We start from the raw sequence: 21477 nt of genomic DNA, 5'->3' as shown, positions 1-21477 counted from the left end.
CTAATGCTGCATGTCACCTGTACATGTAGTATTAGACAGGGCCCTGAAACTGCGATACTTTAAGACAAATTGTATGAAAACTAGCGACATCTTGTAGCGGATGCCCCTAAACTTATATGTTGTAAAAGTTAAGGCTTTTATTTATTGTATATCTAAAAACAAAAAACAAAAAATAATAAATCATACAAGTCTTTATTTGTTATAGACAAAGTGATTAAATTTTATTAATTTGTGGTTTATGAAAATTTACAAAATCCTTCATTAAAAATAACATATAGGATAGGTAATATGTTACTGCCATTTACAGGAGCAATGAGAAACTAATCGTAGCGAAGCCATCTAGTGGCCAACGCCCGTAAACATTTTTGCTGAGTGCTTGAGTTGCTTACCTATAACTAATTTCTGTGTATTATCTATGATATTAGAGCTACGCTCTACATTGACAAAGGTTTTGACTTCCAAGAATTCAGCTGTTCCAGAACCGAATCCATTTATATCGATGAGGTATCGCCCGGCCACGACGCTCTGCCCGATGACAAATCGTAAAATGAAATTGTCAATATTAACACAATTACGTAAGATAATTACATAACTACGCTATCGCGATATCATAACAATATGAAATCTGATTTAAATCTTTATTTTAAGTCTTCCTCAATTGCGGAATTTAAGCAACGTAACCTATTAACCTAGGTCATTTACTAATTTGGAATAAACACTAAACATCGAATGAAACATAGTTCGAAAAGAAACTTAGGTTACATAACGAGCTATAAAGATGATTTTAAATTATGTTCGTATGTCTAGAAGATACATCTTAAATAGATACAATTTAGATTTTTTAGACTAATTGTTAACTTCACATACGGTGGTGGATATTACCGATTGTAATTTAATTGTTGATTTATTATATTAAAGCATTATACCAATATATAATTGATACAAACACGCTTAATCTTTTCACGCTACAATAACTTAACATATTTGATTTTTTACAAAGATATAGTTGATGTGATGGAAAAAGCTAATTTATCTATCGAAAATATATGCGTGTCTCATTACTATCGAAACCTATTTGTAATAAATGAATGTCTGTATGGATCATTGTTCTTAATAAGTTCCGAAAGAACTCATCCGAACTTTAAGGAAACTTGGTACAGTTATTTTTGATATTCCAGGAAATATTTCCGTCGTAGTACCATCAAAGTTCTACAGATGACACGCGCGTTGCTTCTTAAAAACAATCGTCAGCGATAGTCATAACGGACTGTGACCGGTTTTCACTTGAAGTCATACAATTTATTTTATACTATCTGACCCGGCAGACTTCGTAGTGCCTCAGTATATACATAAACAGACCTAAGCTTTTGTATAAAATAAACTTAAAACAAACAAAATGAAACGAAAGGAAAAAGAAATCAAAACAAAGAAAAAAAATGTTATTTTTGTTTCATTCCTACCATTTTTATATTTATCTACCTTTTAAACCTCTGGACTTCTACAAATATTTTAAGACCAAATAAAATCGGTCCAGCCTTTCTCGAGTTTTAGCGAGACTAACGAACAGCAATTCATTTTTACTTCGATCAACAGTTACTATTGATGATCGAAGCATTTTTATATTTATTTTGTAGTATTTGGAGCATTTGTTAAAAATATTTTCTAGGAAACATAAAAAGTTTTTTTATCAACTTTTTTCTGTTACATCCACTCACAAAATTCGCGTCGAAAAACACACAAGAGCTATGGTTAAGAACTACTTTAAAATATATGTACAAGTAAATCTACAGACAAAAGCTAGTCAATAATAGAACGTGTTGACATTTAAAATCAATACAATAAAACCGTATTCGAAAAACTTCCTGTGATCAGAATCATGACACACTATCACTTCTATTGTATAACTAATCTGTGACCTTTCCTCGTGATTTATGTGTAGTACATTAGTTAGTGATGTTCTGTGTATTAGTACGTTTGTTGATAAATAATAACTCCAGCACGTTGCCTTGTGAGCACATGTCAAAAAGTTCCCAAACCAAGACATATTATTGAAGAGGCGTTATCGAGTTGCTAATCGGGTCCATGCAATACAGATCCAAATTTGAATTTAATTGTCTTTATTTATGTTGCACGTACTCAAATAAGTGAAGAGTAGGACAACGATAATATAACACAATTGCTTGAATTGCAAAAAACCCACCTTCTAATATGTAAAACCTACAAATAAATAACTGATGTCATTACACGTAGCTACTGTTCCAAATTACTTAATGATATTCATAAGTTTATATGTATTTTTTTTCCTTAGATGTGTGAAAGAATCCACAGTGCACCTGGTGTTAAGTGGTTGCTGGAGCCCATAGACATCTACAACGTAAATGCGCCACCCACCTTGAGATATAAATTCTAAGGTCTCACTATAGTTACAACGGCTGCTCCGCCCTTCGAACCGAAACGCATTACTGCGTCAGGGCAGAAATAGGCAGGCCAGTGGTGCGGGCTCATAAGACATCCTAACCCGTACCGTATATGTCCTGACAATGCATATAGATCTTTCCATCATCAGAAGCGAAAATCCATTGACTATAATTTAAAAACTTAATACGCTCCTTTGTTCCAGATATTCGTGAGGCTACATCCGAGTAGATTACACGAGTGAATGAGACGAAATAGTGACAAAATGCAAAAGTGTCGCACGTGCAAGTGAGTTAGTGTTAAAGTGTCAGACAATGTTTGTGTTCAAAATATTGTGGGTGCTGCTGGCGAGCGTCGCCGCGAGGCATGTCTTGGGTGAGTGTTCAATGACCTCATGGTCCAGAAGAATTATTTTTTTACTTTTTTGTACTCTTCGAGCTCTATGTCCGTAGAGACCAGAAGACTAGATGGGTTTAAAATTGGAATATGACTTACCATTATTATGTTGACAATCTTGTAATTTTTAATGCATTTCAATAAATCTGAGCCCAATTTCAAATGATCTCACGACTTTTTTTTTTTTTTGCTTAGATGTGTGGACGAGCTCACAGCTCACCTGGTGTTAAGTGGTTACTGGAGCCCATAGACATCTACGACGTGAATGTGTCACCCGCCTTGAGATACAAGTTCTACGGTCTCAAGTACAGTTAAAACGGCTACCCCACCCTTCGAACCGAAACGCATTACTGCTTCACGGCGGAAATAGGCGGGGTGGTGGTATCTACCCGTGCAGACTCCCAAGAGGTCCTACCACCAGTGATTACGCAAATTATAATTTTGCGGGTTTGATTTTTATTACACGATGTTATTCCTTCACCGTGGAAGCCAATCGTGAACAATTTGTTGAGTACGTATTTCATTAGAAAATTTGGTTGGTACCCGCCAGCGGGATTCGAACACCGGTGCATTCCTACATACGAATGCACCGGACGTCTTATCCTTTAGGCCACGACGACTTACTGTTATTATATTGTTGGTATCACATGCACTCGATACGCGATGAATTTATATCTTATTTGTAGCGTACTATTATATAGGTATACAGAATTATGAATAGTCCTAATTTTAAATGGAAGATATGATTAGTCAGAATTTTGAAGCACTGATATATACGATGTGAAATAAGTGCATTTCATCGTAATGTCCCTTGATCTTGCTGTCACTTATCACCAAAAAGGAATTCTAAAAGTTTAGTAAATTAAATTTTTTTTTTTTTTGATGTCGTAAATATAAAAATATGGATCAAACTAAGTAACTCGCTTTATGAAGTCGGTTATAAGCTCCACGCAATATGTTAAACAAAACAAGTAACCAAGAAAATGTAATATGCGCCGTTACTAGAATCGAGATGAACTCGAGATAAATATGTAACTGCTGTGTGATGTTGAACACGCTCGTGATGTTTCATAAACTATATGTTACACGTTTGAAATAGATCGCATAACAACAAAAACAACATTTCATTCAAGTATATAACTAAAAAATGATCCTTCGTCTATGCTTTTGCATGTGTTATCCTGTAGTGGCTTGTGGTGGGGTTTAGGAAAGCACCCGCCCTACCACTTACCGTAAGTGCCGTAACATTGCCATATGGAAATATAGGTCTGAAACACACAAAAATACTCAGCAGTCTTATCAAACTGGACTGCCTCGTAACAAAAGGAAGTATACTGATGGTGCTAGCTCATGAGTATCCCGAAAACCCCATTTTTCCTACCTCAGCTGATAACCTTAAGAGGCTATGTCAGTGTAACTTAACAAGTAGGTGAGCTCATGGGGCTCACGCCTGACGACATTGCTAATACTAACCCTAGTAAGAGCAGTGCTTCACAGAATCTACCACTGGATCGGAATCCCAATCCACTGAGAAGATCCGGCGAGAAACTCAGTGGGCTTTGTCTGTGGGTTAATTTACTCGCCGAGCCCTTCATCGCAAGCGACAGGTTCGACGAGAACGATGATCGGATCGCCACATCCTCTCAATCATCTGCAGCACAAACAACATAAGCAAACCACTTTACTTAAAGTTCAGTGAAAGTTATGAGAATGTATGCTGAAAACCTTTGACTCGTGTTTCGGTTAATAAAACAGTTATTACACGGGTAATAAGCCGGTTCACGTACTTTATGTACTGTAATAACATTACTGCATGCTTAATTGTGGGAATTATCTTTTTACGACTCATATTAAGATATGACATGGTTTTTTTTCTTTTAAATACTGTATATTTTTCTATTTTGATATAGCAGTCCGCAGCGGCTTAGGTTTTCCCTGACGTTGTAAAGGTCCTTGGGCGATAATAGCTATTTACTATCAAGCGGGTCACTTAATTGCTTGCCTGCAATGACAGTGCCTGTAATTGCGAAATACTATTCTTCTTGGGACACGTTGTCTTAACAATAAAAATAATACTTGTACTAACAACTTTTATTATGTACAAAAACGACTTATAATAGTGCGTATCAGCACTGTCAATCGTTTTTTTGATTTCAGCAATTAACAACTATCTATGTTTCCGTCTACAACAAGCGTAGTTCCTGGCGTCAAAATCCAAATTATTGCCAGTTTAAACTTAAAAATTATGAAGTATAACGCGTTGAAGTCTTTTCTATGTGTTACTTCACAAACTCTACAAAGTTTGTAATTAATGCATTTGCATTCATGCTCGATTTTTATGTAAATGTACCTCGGCTATACATAGGGAGTACCATCGCTAATTGGTATTTATTCGTAACTTCGAGGTACCATTATATAACGGCTTATAAAAAACACTTACTTTCTAAATTTCTTCCCTTATTCAAACTTGGCTGGAGGAGAGTCCACTGTAGCAAGCAACGGCTTAGTAGTTCTAATCTGTCTTCTTAATCAATACAAATCTAGTTGTTTTTGAAAGCTTCCAGTGATTTTTTATTTTAAAAAATAATGATGTAGAGACATGGGACGTTGAAGAGTATAACAATACTATTCTTCTATGTAGCCTTAAATAAATAGAGACTGCGAGATTTTTTTTAATAAATTTGACGTCAATAATATAAATATTTTCGTGTTAAAGTGAATTTTCACTCCGTGCTCAACGAACTAAGTTACGAAGGATTCAGAGCGAAACCGCGAGATGCTCATGTTACTTTGACGGTTGTTATTTTCTTTGACACATTTACTGTGACCGTTATCGGGTTGAAGTGAGTTGAAATTTTTCTTCTGGAAAATACCACTTACGGCAAAGCAAGGCTCACTGTTTGAACTCAGACTCTTTTTTTTATTGCTTAGATGGGTGGACGAGCTCACAGCCCACCTGGTGTTAAGTGGTTACTGGAACCCATAGACATCTACAACGTAAATGCGCCACCCACCTTGAGATATAAGTTCTAAGATCTCAGTATAGTTACAACGGCTGCCCCGCCATTCAAACCGAAACGCATTACTGCTTCACGGCAGAAATAGGCAGGGTGGTGGTACCTACCCGCGCGGACTCACAAGAGGTCCTACCACCAGTCGGGGCCTGAGTAAGCATGTCCAAGAACGGCTCTTCTCCCAGTTGATGAAAGATATAGACTGTTGACATGCATTCTCCCTCTACGTGCTGTCACTGTATTAAAAAGTAATGGCGTCAGAAGACAGCGACTTTGGCTGTGCCCCTGACATTGCTAACATTTATGAGCGATGATAACCACTTACCATCAGGTGAGCTATATGCTTGTATGCCTTAAAAGGCAATAAAAAAGCTGTATTCCTCGATCCACATTGGTTTTGTACCCTGTGCATGCGGACCTCGAGATCAGATGCTCTGGTTGAAAAGTGACTTAAGAACTTCTTAATGAGAACCAGTCCTGAATACTTAACATCCTCAGAGCAATTGTTCTAAAACTTGGATATGTGAGTGAATGTTTTCACTAAGCTTTGTGTGGTATTAATTCCCCCATTGACAGCAGTATAAAAAGCATTCAGATTCCACAATCACACAACAATAACGTATGCCAGCTAAACAACACAGCTCAATTCAGTATCATCATTTCACTTTTTGATCGTAAATATTCAAATTGACAATAAAATATTCAGTTACATAAAGTTTCACTTTCTTCGCCGCCCACTCGTTAGTGTGTGTTTTGGACGACGTCCGCCAATGGGCGAATTAATATTAATGCTCTAAGAATATCAGGATTGACTTGTTTATATAAATTTAAAAGCTAGTTGCTTCAAAAATTTATTGAATATATTTTATATCGTGTTCAATTTAATGTTTTGTGAAAGGCGTGTTTTGATGATAATATTATAAGGTATAAATAAAAATGAGTAAAAGGAATATTGTTCAAGTATATTATGTATATTTATATGTACCTATAAATGTACATGTACCCCCTGGCTAGATGGTGCGATGACCTCCGCACGGTGGCCGGCAAGAAGTGGATGAAGAGAGCCGCAGACCGGGCTCAGTGGTGTAGATTGGGAGAGGCCTATGTCCAGCAGTGGACGACTGTAGGCTGTTAATGATGATGATGATGATGATAGGTACATAAAGCTAAATTCCACTTACACTTTCATCTGGCTTGCATGCGGGTATGTTTATAGGCTCCAATACTCATTCAGTATTCACTCATTGACACATGATGTTTTTAACATAGCCCCATCAAGGCACACATTACACACACTTCTCAGCTCTTTTTAATACTGTGACATTTCAAATAAATTGCCAATTATTTTACGTACTGTGTTTACCATACGCGAAACATTTCACCATCCACTTTACGAGAAGCTTAAGGTTTGGTCGTTTTACTATGAGTTCTCACGTGCCGCGATATTAAAGTGGTGATCATTTCATCATCGGATCACCGTGAAGATTTTTATATCAAATAATAATCAAACGCTTTCTTCACCCTCGATACATACTATACCACTACTGCACTCGAGACATTAAAATAAACTCCTAGGAGAGACCACTCTGTATCGAGAAAGTAAAAAAAAATTCTGGCATAAAAAAGCAATCCAGTCTCTTCTAAATTTCTAGACAAAGATATATAAGACTGTGCATGTGTTTAATTATAACAACTCTCGTTTTTAATAATAATTATATATTATCATCAGCAATCAAGTCGTCTCTATCAGTCTAATGCAAATTGTTACTAAGCGGCTTCCGTTAGACGTATATAAATCATTGTATCACAGCCGACAAATTAATGTAGGATTATCTATGATATATTTGAGGAATCGCATTCATATAACTGTGGGAAACAAAATCTACTTCCTACTTCCTGAGGAAACAACAATTAGATGTGTGACAATGAAATCTTAAACTCAAAGTTTCTTAAGCCATTGTATCAAGTAAAACTAGTCCCACGACCCAGAGTTAAATGCAAGGGAAATCGCGCCTTATATTTTAAGCCATTACTTGGATATTCTTCTGCATTCGAATTTAAATGTCAGCAATGCATTTCGCATTCACAATAAGCTCTGCGGTACTGTGATAAAATTGAATTTTGCTTAATAAATAAAAGAGTTAAGTTAGTCTTAATTTAACCTAGTTCAAGAGTTGGTACTGAGATGTTGACACCGTATTTTTTTTTATTAATTTGACGAATGCGGAGAAATCTATGGGAGTCGGTTTGAATTATTTACGAATGTGTAGCAGGTGGTATAGTACTTAGAAAATATATGATTTTGTTACTTATTTTTGGCTATTGACATGAGTAAGATTTTTAACTGACAATCATCCATCTAATGTCCAAAAGACATTAATTAATTTAATAGTCAATACATTCGACCGTAGTAGCATTCATCTTATTTTCTGATTTTACTCCCTAAGTCTTGAGTCCGAGTTTGTTGTAAATAAAAACTCTGGAAACGTACTCTGCATGGATGCAGCGAAACGAGAGAACACGCATGAACTCACTCTGTAACTGACTTCTCAGGTGGCGCGTGGGGCTATGGATGATGGATAATCTCTTCAGCCAAAACGATTCCTCATCATCCCTTTTAAATATAAAAGACCAAGAAAAACATTTCCCACAGTCAAACAGTGCTATTAACAAAACTATATTTGTTATTAAGCCGAAACTAATCTGTTTAATAAACAATATATTTAAAACTAGCTGATCCGGCAGACTTCGTAGTGCCTCAATCGATAAATAAAAGACCTGAGCTTTTGTACAAAATAAACTTAAAACAAATAAAAGGAATCCGTCCGACGGGGGACAGACACATCAAAATGAAAAACAAAATTGTTATTTGTATTTAATTCCGAACATTTCATATTTAAACCTTTTAAACTTTCTCTGGACTTCCTCAAATAATTCTAGACCAAAATTAGTCAAATCGGTCCAGCCGTTCTCGAGTTTTAGCGAGACTAACGAACAGCAATTTATTTTTATATATAGAGATAGGTTGATATATAGATAGAAGATAAAACGATACAGTCTAAAAAGCTTTAAAATTTATCAATTAAATAAAACATCAGGGTTTCCAAGGTCAGTCTCTAACGAAGTGTGAAGATTCTAAAGTTAACTTTTTAGAACTCTTTCGAAAGCTCATTATACTGCCATTAGTTGTGCTTACGGTTAATTACGAAAATCCCTTGTGTAAGGTATTACCCTATTAAATTAGAACCACTGAGTCTTGTTCAAATCTATTTAAGTTGGTCGGTATATAATTGTGTTATTAATTGCGTGCTTGCTTGCTACAACTTTTTAGTGGGAATATATTACCCTAACATACGGATTTTTTGTAAGTATTTTTTTCTAGCTCGTCGTGTCGTTTGAAGTCGTCGTGGCCTAACGGATAAGACGTCCGGTGCATTCGTGTTGAAACGATGCACCGGTGTTCGAATCCCGCAGGCGGGTACCAATTTTTCTAATGAAATACGTACTCAACAAATGTTCACGATTGACTTCCACGGTGAAGGAATAACATCGTGTAATAAAAATGAAACCCGCAAAATTATAATTTGCGTAATTACTGGTGGTAGGACCTCTTGTGAGTCCGCACGGGTAGGTACCACCGCCCCGCCTATTTCTGCCGTGAAGCAGTAATGCGTTTCGGTTTGAAGGGTGGGGCAGCCGTTGTGACTATACTGAGACCTTAGAACTTATATCTCAAGGTGTGTGGCGCATTTACGTTGTAGATGTCTATGGGCTCCAGTAACCACTTAACATCAGGTGGGCTGTGAGCTCGTCCACACAGCTAAGCAATAAAAAAAAAAAAAAAAAAGCTACTATTCGGATTAGCTACTTATTAAAATATATGAATTGTCTCATTTTTTAAAATTTATGTTCATCTGTATAATGTTAAATCTATTTTGGTAAATTATTCAATTCATACTTGGGTGAGATGGCGAGTGTTTTGGTGTGTATGTTCTATGTACACATGCTATTTAGCTACACAAGTAGAATATTAACTATTGTTTAACACGCAATGATTTTACACAAACGCATTTGTATCGTCGAAATCTAAATTTTGAGCTCCAATAGTTTTGATAAACCAATCTAGTAAACAGCCAATCTGGAAGCATTGTGCCTTATATACTTTAAATAAGGATCAAACTCGCTAGACTGCTCTACTAAACTCTGCATATCACCCAACAGTTTTGCGGTCGTGGTCATTTGAATGTAACAAATAATTACAGTAAAGTTGAATTAGCAACACATTATGCTCGGATACCCATTAGTATTGATGAATACCGCCCTCGCGGTCGTTGACTTCGGCAAAAACACAGGAACACGACTCGCGCTACGAATGAAGCTGTAATAAACGCCAAGGTTGAGTCTTATCTATATATTAATACGTGAAAGAAAAACTTTGTATTCCTTTTTACGAAAATTGCGCGGACGGAGGAGTATGAAATTTTCCACACTTATAGAGAATATAGAGAAGAAGTGCACAATGCTAATATTTTTTGCTAAATAATGTTTAAAAGATACATTAAATCAATAAAGAAAACATTACACACCCTACATACCATGTGTTTGACGCACACACGCATGCATACTATTTATTGTCAAACTTTTGTTCTTGACGTCTGTTGTCAAATTGAGATTACATATTGTTTGTTTTTGTTAATATTTTTATAGTGTAGTCTTGGCGAAATTTGTGATTATACAAGTATAAAATACAATCATAGTAGTGTACAAACTTACAATTCCAATTAATTATAGCCGAATTTCGACTTCTGCGGGAACTCTAGTCGGTATAAAATCATTTTAATGACATCTTCTCGTGATAAGTTGACATTTAAGTTATTTGGCTGATCTTAAAATGTAGATTGTCAACCAGAAGATGTTTTAGTTATATTTTTTTTCAAAGAAAGGCGAGACGGTTCAGAAAACTGAAAGTGAAAGGAAAGATATGTGAGGGTGTAACTCTATTGCATGATGCAATCAGATATACCCCATTCTAGACAGCAATGCTCCATAAATCGTCGAATATAAAATAGGTGGTGCCATAATAAAAGGGGAAATTATTAATGACTGACAATGTTTCTCAAAACACATATTGATCCATCCTGTATACCCACTTCATTCTCACACTAAGCTTCTTCTGCCTGTCTCTCTTATTCCTGTAATGAGTAGTTGATGTTGTCATAGGCTCGGTCAGCACAGGTTGAATATTCCTGTCACCATCAGATAAAAGGGTAGGTAATAGTGGCTCGAACTGACTTAATGTTTCAATATTTGTAGCAGAATTTACATTTGAGGGAAAGTATTATACCCTAAAACACAAAATAAATGATATTTAACATGTGCCTGTATGCTTTTGTCATATACATAAATAAGAAATTCGTTACATTCATAAAAATTCATAAATAATTTATCGTAATAAAATCAACTATATTATAAAAAATTATGTAAAAATAAAAAATAAAAAAACATTCGACAGCCCTGATTGCACTTGTTGAATGAGAACCGACACCACTTGCTGTTCACGCGGCAAAACATTCCAGAGTTTATTTATCACGTAGGAAAGGCTGTGATTGTCACGAGGTTTTATTCATTATATTTTATAGGCGTTGAAGTACTCACTATTGATAGCCTGAGATATAACATTTTGAATTGCACTTGATATGTTAAAAACCAAACCTCGACAACCCTACAGCAAGTAGAGTGATAACATTTACAGAATTAAACTTCGTTGAAAATAATTACTAGAAACTACGAGGGAAGGGAAATTAAGGTACTCTACGGAGATGTTCAAGTGGTGGTGTTTTTTATTCAAGTCCCATATCTTGAATGTCAGCGAGGGAGTTCCTAGAGCATGGATGAGACAACCTTCTTTGCATTTGTTGTAGTTCGGTAATTGTAGAATGTCAAGATCTGATGATTATCACTACTTTCGTTTTTCCATCCGGCATTTTAAGGTTGCGTCATCAGATCAACGACTTAATTCAAGTTGAAAGTTGAAGCGATGATGGCAAAAACCATTATGTTATTCGAACTTGTTATGTGAAGAAATTTCAGAGAGAATTAAATTTAAACACGAAAGTCTTGTTGCCATCAAAGCGCGACCATCACTGATCAAAGAAAATGATTATGCAATATAATTAAACCTTTAAATTTTAATTTTAATTTCGGCTCATAGGGCATTGATCTCGTTTTAGTTACGGTATCATTTTACTCTACTGTATTATTTTATTGTTGGTGTTGAGTTGTTGGTGTTGGTGTAGGGTTATTACCAGAGACATCAATCACAATAACGCTTTGATATCTGAGTTATCTCTACGTCCACACCTCAAACCGGAACGCATTATTGCTTCCCAGTAAAAATAGGCAGAATAATGGCATCTGCCCATATGAACCTAATAAATGCCCTATTACTAAAGGATACACTTTAAAATCATATCTATTGACTTACATAAATGTAGTGGCAAGATAGTAGAAATGAATAAAAACAAAAGTACACACATCAAACTTTACAATAGTTCTGAGCCAACGTAACCAAGTCACAAATAAGTATAAATAATAATAAACTTCCCGCACGATATAATCAGCCATCATAACGGGTTTCTGGTTGAAATGGAAAACGTAGGTCAGTACTGAGTGCTGCTGATGAGGGGGCAATGACCTTGGCGGTTTTCACTTCTAAATGTCTTGGCCTTTTGTTTTATAGTATTAAAGGCGGTTTAAGGTTAATCGGATTTTTTTTATTTTCTTTCATTCTAACAATATCAATAAGCTGTTGGCTGTATACCGGACAAACAGACACACAGTCGCACGACTCACATTACGTACCATTTTTGCTTATCGCATAAAATAATCAGATGATCTCACGCACCATTTAACATTACGAATCGACATGAGGCTGAAGTCTCAACAGCATCGTAATACGGCTTCATTTTCCATCAAACAATACGCTGGTGCCAATCTGTACGGGATAGTGTCACGTTTCCCTTTTTTTTTTTATGGCTTAGATGGATGGACGAGCTCACAGCCCACCTGATGTTAAGTGGTTACTGGAGCCCATAGACATCTACAACGTAAATGCGCCACCCACCTCGAGATATAAGTTCTAAGGTCTCAGTATAGTTACGACGGCTACCCCACCCTTCGAACCGAAACGCATTACTGCTTCACGGCGGAAATAGGCGGGGTGGTGGTACCTACCCGTGCGGACTCCCAAGAGGTCCTACCACCAGTGATAAAACCCCTACCAGTAATTAGATACCAGTAATTAGTAAGGAAAATTGGATAGGAAAATTAAATGCAATGAAAAAATGTATTCTAACGCATATCTAAGGATTACCGAAATTCATGTTTACAATAACCACCAAGGTAAAATAACGTACTAATTAGTTTGCTGCAAAAAATATTCCAAATGGTACTAGATGGATTAGATGGTCCTTAATGGTAGACAGCGGCTTGGCTCTGCCCCTGGCATTGCCGACGTCCATGAGCGACGGTAATCACTTACTATCAGGTGGGCCGTATGCCTATGCTGTCTGCAAAGGCAATAAAATAAATTAGATCGTACGTGCTCAGATCGTGTCAACCCATTGATAACGAAGACTTCTAAACTGTGTCTTGTTTACCTTTCGGATAACACCATCAATACCGATTTTCTGTGAAATAGTCACGGTTTTAGGACACCAATGATACGTAACCAATCAAAATTTTCTCACGGTTTCGAAAATAAACTCAGAATCAGACCGTAATAATAATTAGAATTTTTACTAAAACATTCTTAAATATAATAATATGGTGTCATTTTGGTTATCATTTAGTTCCCGTGACATTTAAATTATTATGAAACTATTTTAATTTGATTGTGTAAAAATATTGCAATTTTCGAATTCGAATTTTAAAAATTAAATTGATAGTGTTCTACAACATCGTTCAACGCTTAATTATTAATAGATATAATTTAATATTTATGTTTATTTTATGTCATCTGCATTTAAAGAATGTTTAATAAAGAGTAAAAATTTGTAATACCCGTCTTACCTTTTATCGATACTCGGGATAGCAGAAACATTGAATTCAATAAAAACAATTATAACATTAGAATAAATAAAAAAATGATCAACTAATTTTCAAATGTCGACATAGAACCTCATGTCAAACCAAAGCCCAGAGCGACTTCCGATTAGTTAAGAAAAAATAGAATACGTATTAAAAATAATAATAAAGGGCTTTAATTGATTGATATGATGTATTTAACAAAATTATTTCACCAAAGATCTAATTTGTTGTCATTAATTAACCTTAATTTAATAGGAAAATCCAGTGAGATTACCAAAATTTATAAAGTGATGAAAAACCGGAGCCATTAAACTAGACGAAGATTTACAAACTGCAGGCTAATTGCGAAACGCTATGGTAATATAAATACTTTAGCAATCGCGGGACGACGATTGCATTTCTAAGATTAAGATTTTATATTTTAAGATACAAACTTATCTGTTTTTTAGTATTTTTTAAACTTGACGTATTCATTGTTGTGGTATTGAGTGATATGGAAATAAAAGACGACCGTACAAAGACTTCACACAAAAGTCTTCGTTCTTGTTTTCATTTATTATAATAAGTAAAATTGCGTTCGAAGTTTATTTTAAAGTTACCTACTGGAATGTAACTGGATGGGAATTGGAACGAAAGTACCTACAATGATGAAGGTGTTTATTTTTCGCGTTTTCTTCAATGAACTTTGAATGCGTTATTACTCATATACACACGCGAGCACATTGTTTCAAGCGCCCTAATTAAGAGTATACTCTTTTGAAGTCAACCCGTAATCTCATTAATAGTAAAATTTGTAGTGAGAACCCGTTAGAAAATATTAGTGTATGTATGTAATATTAAAGACGTGAATGTTTAAAATAATTTGTGATTTTGCTCATTTTGTAAATTGAAGGGTGCTTTCTTAGCGAATATCTTATAACTTATACAGCTCTATAATTAACAATGAATGTTTCTAATTCCTCCATTATCCTGTGTTCTTGTAGCATACATCGAGTGCAATCGAGAGTGAGTGTTTAACAATTAATGTTTTTCAGGGATATTTATTAACAAATACATGAATTCATTTCGGCCATCGTCCTTTATCATCTTACGAAATATTGACTGCTCGTGTTTTAATAGCATCAAAAATCTCTTAGTCAATTAAACACGGATTCAACACGATGTGAACTATTTTACTTAAATTACCATAAATATTACGTAAACATATTTTTACGGTTATTAACTGCTCAGATATGAATTTACTTAGACACAAATTCACTTATATCTCACTCGATGTTGAGGGATCACTGTTGCTCATAACACATGAGGTCATAATGTCATAGCCCTTCGATCGGACCAGAGGTTTGTGACAGATCAGTAGAACGGTCGGCGACGGAGTCTACTTCTGTCTTTGTTAAAGGTATACGATGCTCTTGTACCTTATATTTATTTGCTGTAGACCATAACACAGGAGAAAATCTACTAACGCGTGTTTCTTGTGCTTCCGTAATCAAGATACCGGCTCTCCAGCCGTCCACTCATCGCGTAATGGAATTATTCAACTGGAATAAGAACTTTCTGTCTTCACTTTCATCAAATTAAAATCGTAATTTGTTTATGAATAAATTATTAGCCTTTCACAACATATGCTATGCATTCACAACGTTCAACATCAGATAGACTTTGGGTTCGTGTGCTGAAGAGATGTCCGGGTGATCGATTGGAAATGGTCGGTGTTAATGTCTCTGTCACTGTGACAAGGGTGAGGTCTTCCGCTCAGGAGTTAACTATTGTTGAAAAAAATATATAAAAACATCTATATTTTTTTCCGACGTATCGACTCTCCGACCCAAATTATATGCTTGCATATGTTTGACGTACACAATAAGTAATAACTTGGAGACTTTCTATGCACTTTTATATTATTAACTATTATGCGTTATAGAAAACTTTGACCATAAACAAGAAAGTTGGAGCACCGTTAGCGAACCGTGTCCAGGCCTGTTATAAACTTCAGACTTGGAATAACTTAGTACCGCAATCAGTGTAGACCAAGAGACGGTCAATATTAAATACGCGGCACCTTTATTCTCTAACTGTCACTAGCCATGTTTTTTTATTATTGCCTTAGTAAGTAGATGAGCATACGGCCCACCTGATGGTGAGTGGTTAGGGACGTCAGCAATGCAAGGGCAGAGCCAAGCCGCTGCTTACCCTCAAGTACTATTTGTATGCTTTATTTCGAAAACTTAATCTTTTAAACCTTAACGAATAATCTTTACTTAAGGTGAAACCTGGGATAAGAATCAATCGCTTTCTGAAATGAAGACGCGTTAAGATAAATGCCGCGTAACCAGACAAAAAATGTTTTCCAACGGAGAGACTCGTACGAGAGAGCCAGCATGTAGACAGCTGTGCAGCTAAGAGTACATTTTGCGTCCACATAATGGTCAAGGTTTTGTGATTAGGACTCCTTTAGGCTTAGAGTTCACAGCGGCCTTGAAACTGTAAGCAGTCAAGTTCTAGACGAAGATATAGAGAAGGTGAGAGAACCAAGTGCAAATAGCTCTGTGGAAGATACGCTTAAACGGTATTGCAAAGTGTGAGAGCGAATTAGAGGATTGTTTTTATCAGAAAGATGTTTGCGTCCTTCTTTTACGCAACAATGAATTTTGAGTGCCTTTATTTTTTTTAGACCTACATCTTTATACCACACTTTCAGCGCTTTTCAAATTGTCTGCTCCATATTATTATGGTTTTTTTTCTTGAGTGTACGATCTTTGTCTGATTTGTAACAATGAACATGAGACATAGTAGTGATCCACATCATAAATAGCCACAAAATATATATTTATAATTGAGAAACGCCTCATATTTGTATTACATATAGATTTACCTATTGTTCTCTGATAGGAACGACAGAGCTTTTGTGTTAAGTAACGAGGTGGGAATTTGTATTGTCTATATCATTCAATCTTATCTATGCTAGAATAACTTCGGTACAAAATTGATATACATATGTAATCAGTCATTCTTTCATATGAAGCATTAAATAATTTAAAACATAACCTTGGTTGCAGGTCGCTCTTATGCTGTATGTTGAAATAAATGTCCTACAGTAGACGCAATGCAATTAAAATGTTAACGGGCATATTATGATATTTATGGTACCTCAACATAAATGAGCTTTCCATTAATTCCGTGATTCCATTGATTAATTGATTGATTAAACGTTACTGCACATCAAAAGAGCAGAGAAAAATGAAGAGCACTCTACAGAAAACAACGGGGCAGCGTATCGCTCAAAGCGATTCCTGAAAGACATTTTAATTAAAGGCAATACGAAATATTATTAACGAGTTTTATTTTAGAGACACACACATTACACGTTATATTCCACCATTACATATTTTAAGAGAGAGAGAGAGAGAGAGAGAGAGAGAGAGAGAGAGAGAGAGAGAGAGAGAGAGAGAGAGAGAGAGAGAGAGAGAGAGAGAGAGAGAGAGATATATTTTCATAACATTTTTGTCTCATCTATTACATTGTACGTTTCATTTCACTCAACAATTCCATCTAAACTAACATCAGATGAGCAATAACAACTGATAAAAAATTATTGACGGCGGTGTACTTAAAGTTTAAAGAAATATATTCAAATATTTTAAGCTAACCATAAATATGCACTTATGGTTTTAAACCACTAATCTCCGCCTTTTTTCTCAGGCTAACGTATGATTTAATCCATGATAATCTCGCTAGATCACTCACAACCCACCCATCAAACACTTCAATTGTAAACAATAGCGATACCACACGGAACTCCCGAGATTATTTCCCACGCCAGAAATCTGACATCTAGTTATAAAAAATATGAGCAATTTTCTGATTTTCAAACTCGATTGCTGAACATTATTATATACTATAAACAATAATCTAGGTAGCGTTGCAGATAACACGATTAGCTCTTAACCTATGCGTATTTAGGTAAATAAGTATTTATATTTTACATTTATGTGTAGTTAAATTTTATTTGTTCTTAATCTGAATAACACCAAATACAGTGAAAAGACAAATAAATGAATTCTGTATGTTTTAGAAAGCTTATTAATTCTCTACGGCGAATAAAATTAGAATATCAAGTAATGTAAGTTTTAAATCGTCATAGTCTGAAGGATCGACGCCCGGTGTATTAGTATCGAGCTGTGTTCAAATTCCGCAGGCAGGTACCATTTTTCTAATGAATTAAATATGTACTTAATTAATGATTGACAATTAATTGACTTCCGCAATGGAGGAACAACATCGTGTGTTAAAATATAAGCCGGAAAAAAATGCATCTTTTCTATACAATAATTATATTCATCTATTTTATTATATTATCTATAGATCTCAAATAGGTCAATAAATAGGCAGGTAGCGGCATTCAAGCTTTTTTTGCTTAGATGGATAGACGAGCTCACAGCCCTCTGGTGTTAAGTGGTTACTGGAGCCCATAGACATCTACAACGTAAATGCGCCACCCACCTTGAGACATAAGTTCTAAGGTCTCAGTACAGTTACAACGGCTGCCCTGCCCCGCCTTTCAGACCGAAACGCATTACTGCTTTACGGCCGAAATAGGCAGGGTAGTGGTACCTACTCACAAGAGGTCCTACCACCAGTAATTACGCAAATTATAATTTTGCGGGTTTGATTTTTATTACACGATGTTATTCCTTCACCGTGAAAGTCAATCGTGAACATTTGTTAAGTACGTATTTCATTAGAAAATTTGGTACCCGCATGCGGGATTCGAACACCGCTGCATCGCTTCAACACGAATGCACCGGACGTCTTATCCTTTAGACCACGACGACTTGAATAATTTGTTAAAAGGTATTCTTCCACTACACTGCCGTACTACGCTGTGTTAGTATTATTTCTAAAGCTATAATTCCTCCGACGGTTTGCGGTAAAACGATTAGAATTATAATTAGAGACCGCTACGTTTATCATATTATAGCTACGGTACTTTTCTCGACACGCCATCGCGTGGGACATCCATGGGAACATTGTTGATGTGTCTTCGATGGCATTAAAATCACGTTATTCTTCATAAATTATACTAAATGGAGGCTTATTATGTATTAGTCGCGTGTCGCGAGCCCCAAGAGGCGTACCATCATCCGGCCTATATTTACCATGACGCAATTATGCTGTCCTGTTTGAAAGGAAATACCATTGCGTCAACCCATCAATGTGATACCATTTAAAAAAATTCAAGGTAGTTTTAACGTAATAAAAAAGGCATAATCTTCTAGATAAATAGGAAACCATTAGTTTAAATTCATTTTTAAATAAATTTAATTATCATAAATTCTTAACTGTGTACCTACCTAATTGTCTTGAATTTAAAATATTGGAAATCTGTGTAATACCTATTCATCTTTATAACATAATAATGTGATTTGTATTAAACAGAGTACTGCTTATATACCTATTAGTATTTTGTAATCTTAGCCTGAGTAATCTAATTAGAGTTGGACGCATTGTGGTCGCATTCGTGACTATACACGTAAACGTAGTCTATTAAATAATTTAGATCAAGAAAAAAAACATGTGAATGTATGGTAAATTCCACAAAAATTATATTTTTCAAAACTTCACAATATCACATTTTCTTTTAGTTTTTATATTACTTATTTTTAATGACTAATGATTTTTATGTTATTAGTGCACATATCACTGTCTAGTCTATGTGAAACGTGTAGCAGTCATGTGTTCCGGATTAAATGGTAGACGAATCGTCACACTCACTTCTAGTGTCAAAATAGTGGTAGAGTTCGCGTCATGATGTCTACTGGACTCCAAAAAGGCACTGCATTAGTCTTGACATCGTTTAAAGCAAGGCAAAACCTTCATTCAAAACCCACGATCATCTACTAGCATCAGCTAATACAAAACAATGAGTATACGGTGTTGGATAATGCTATCATATCAGGATACTAAGTAACTTCAAAGAAACGCGTTTCGCACACGTAATAATATACACCGCATTATAACTGGTATCGATTATGACAGAGAAATTCGTCTAATCGATTATGCGTTATCGATTTTCGCTGCACTACTATCCGAGTTACGTGTAAAACTATATTACTTTAATTAATATTGTGAATTCAATCCTTTCAAGAAACATCATTTTGAATCAATTGTGATACAGTGTATTTTTACTAATGCTTTCATTTTCGCAGGTTGTAACTTCTACCCGGTGGGAGAATACCTGAAGTTCGTGAGGATACCAGAAAACCTGAAAGTTGGAGATGAGGTCCTCAAAGTCGAGGTCCATCCAAGGTGAGTTAATTTAAGCAGCAATAAGACGAAAGTTACTGACAGCTGATATTTTAGATTCTCCTATCACGAGGACTTCCAAAATAATAAAAAAATTGAAAAACTTCTCCGTACTACCTATCTTAGATTTTAGGCCACATGAATACGCAGCTTAATCGATTTGTCAGAATGTCACGTCGTCACGTCAAGAGCCGACACGATGGTATGTCCATAACCTTTGACGAGGTTAAGGTTCATCTGATTCTGGTAGTGATTATCCTCCACTCAACTCTACGAAGTGGAGCGCATCACTGCTTCATGGCAGAAACATGCCGCACGATGGTAAACTAACCTGTATAACAGCTCACAATACTAGTTACCAACAGTAATGTAAGGAGCGTATACATTTTGCGTCTTATCTATTATCCGATCCTTCGTTCAACATTGCAGTCGTCAGTGACAACGCGTAAGAAATGCAGTTAGAAAAAAAAGTATATGCCTTTTTTTATTGCTTAGTTGTGTGGACGAGCTCACAGCCAACCTGGTGTTAAGTGGTTACTGGAGCCCATAGACATCTACAACGTAAATGCGCCACCCACCTTGAGTATATGCCTGCGGGATTCGAACACCGGTGTGGTCACATCGCTTGGTAAAAGTGCACCGATCGTCCTATCCAATATACCAGGGGCGATGCATACTGAACGCTTATCACAAATTAGAAAGTATTAAATATAAGCGCCAGATATTTTCGTAGAATTTTATGTCTTTATGTAAAACTTTAATTGGTGACTAATTTTAGATTTCTTCAATTTGTGAACGAAAGTGATATCATAGAATTGTTAATATTTCTTTAATTACAGCTCGATTAATATCCGGTTATTTCTATACTGTCCAATCGTTTAGGTTTCTTTTTTACAAGCCTTAAATGATGAACGAGCTGCCTTTACTTTGTGATGAAGTAACGGTTATTTAAGCTATGGATTGTTGAATAATCGCTTCAGGTTTTAGAATTAAAAATAATGTAAATCTTCTGTTAAATTCAAGCCACAGCTGAGTTGGACAAAGTATGAAAATATTTCTTTTTACTAGTTTAATTTTCGGTTGATAAAATATATAAACATTCGGAGAAATTTTCTGTACTCATTCTGTGTATCTTCATTATTTACGACCTCTGTAATAATGAAGAGATTCATTATTACAGAGATTCTAGAGTTACCTCTTTTTATACATAGCGGTTAATGCGCGATGGGCACCTACAGCTTACCTGATCCTCAGTGTT

The 21477-nt window shown here is 35.6% G+C and overlaps 1 protein-coding gene across 2 annotated transcripts in view; it reads left to right on the top strand.

Annotated features, from left to right (window-relative positions):
• Positions 1 to 21477, top strand: part of LOC101744031 (cadherin-89D) — a 76618-nt gene that overhangs the window by 5017 nt on the left and 50124 nt on the right. For both annotated transcript variants that reach the window (XM_062669178.1, XM_062669179.1), the window contains 2 exons: positions 2621 to 2790; positions 20123 to 20222. In XM_062669178.1, coding sequence (XP_062525162.1) covers positions 2730 to 2790; positions 20123 to 20222 — 161 coding nt within the window. In that variant the 5' untranslated portion in view covers positions 2621 to 2729. Of the gene's footprint in view, positions 1 to 2620; positions 2791 to 20122; positions 20223 to 21477 lie in introns of those variants that run through there.

This window comes from Bombyx mori, chromosome 6 (genome assembly GCF_030269925.1).
Source record: "Bombyx mori chromosome 6, ASM3026992v2".
In the NCBI taxonomy this organism is placed as follows: Eukaryota; Metazoa; Arthropoda; class Insecta; order Lepidoptera; family Bombycidae; genus Bombyx; species Bombyx mori.
Note: the sequence above shows the minus strand (reverse complement) of the source record. Positions and strands in the feature narration are given on the sequence as shown.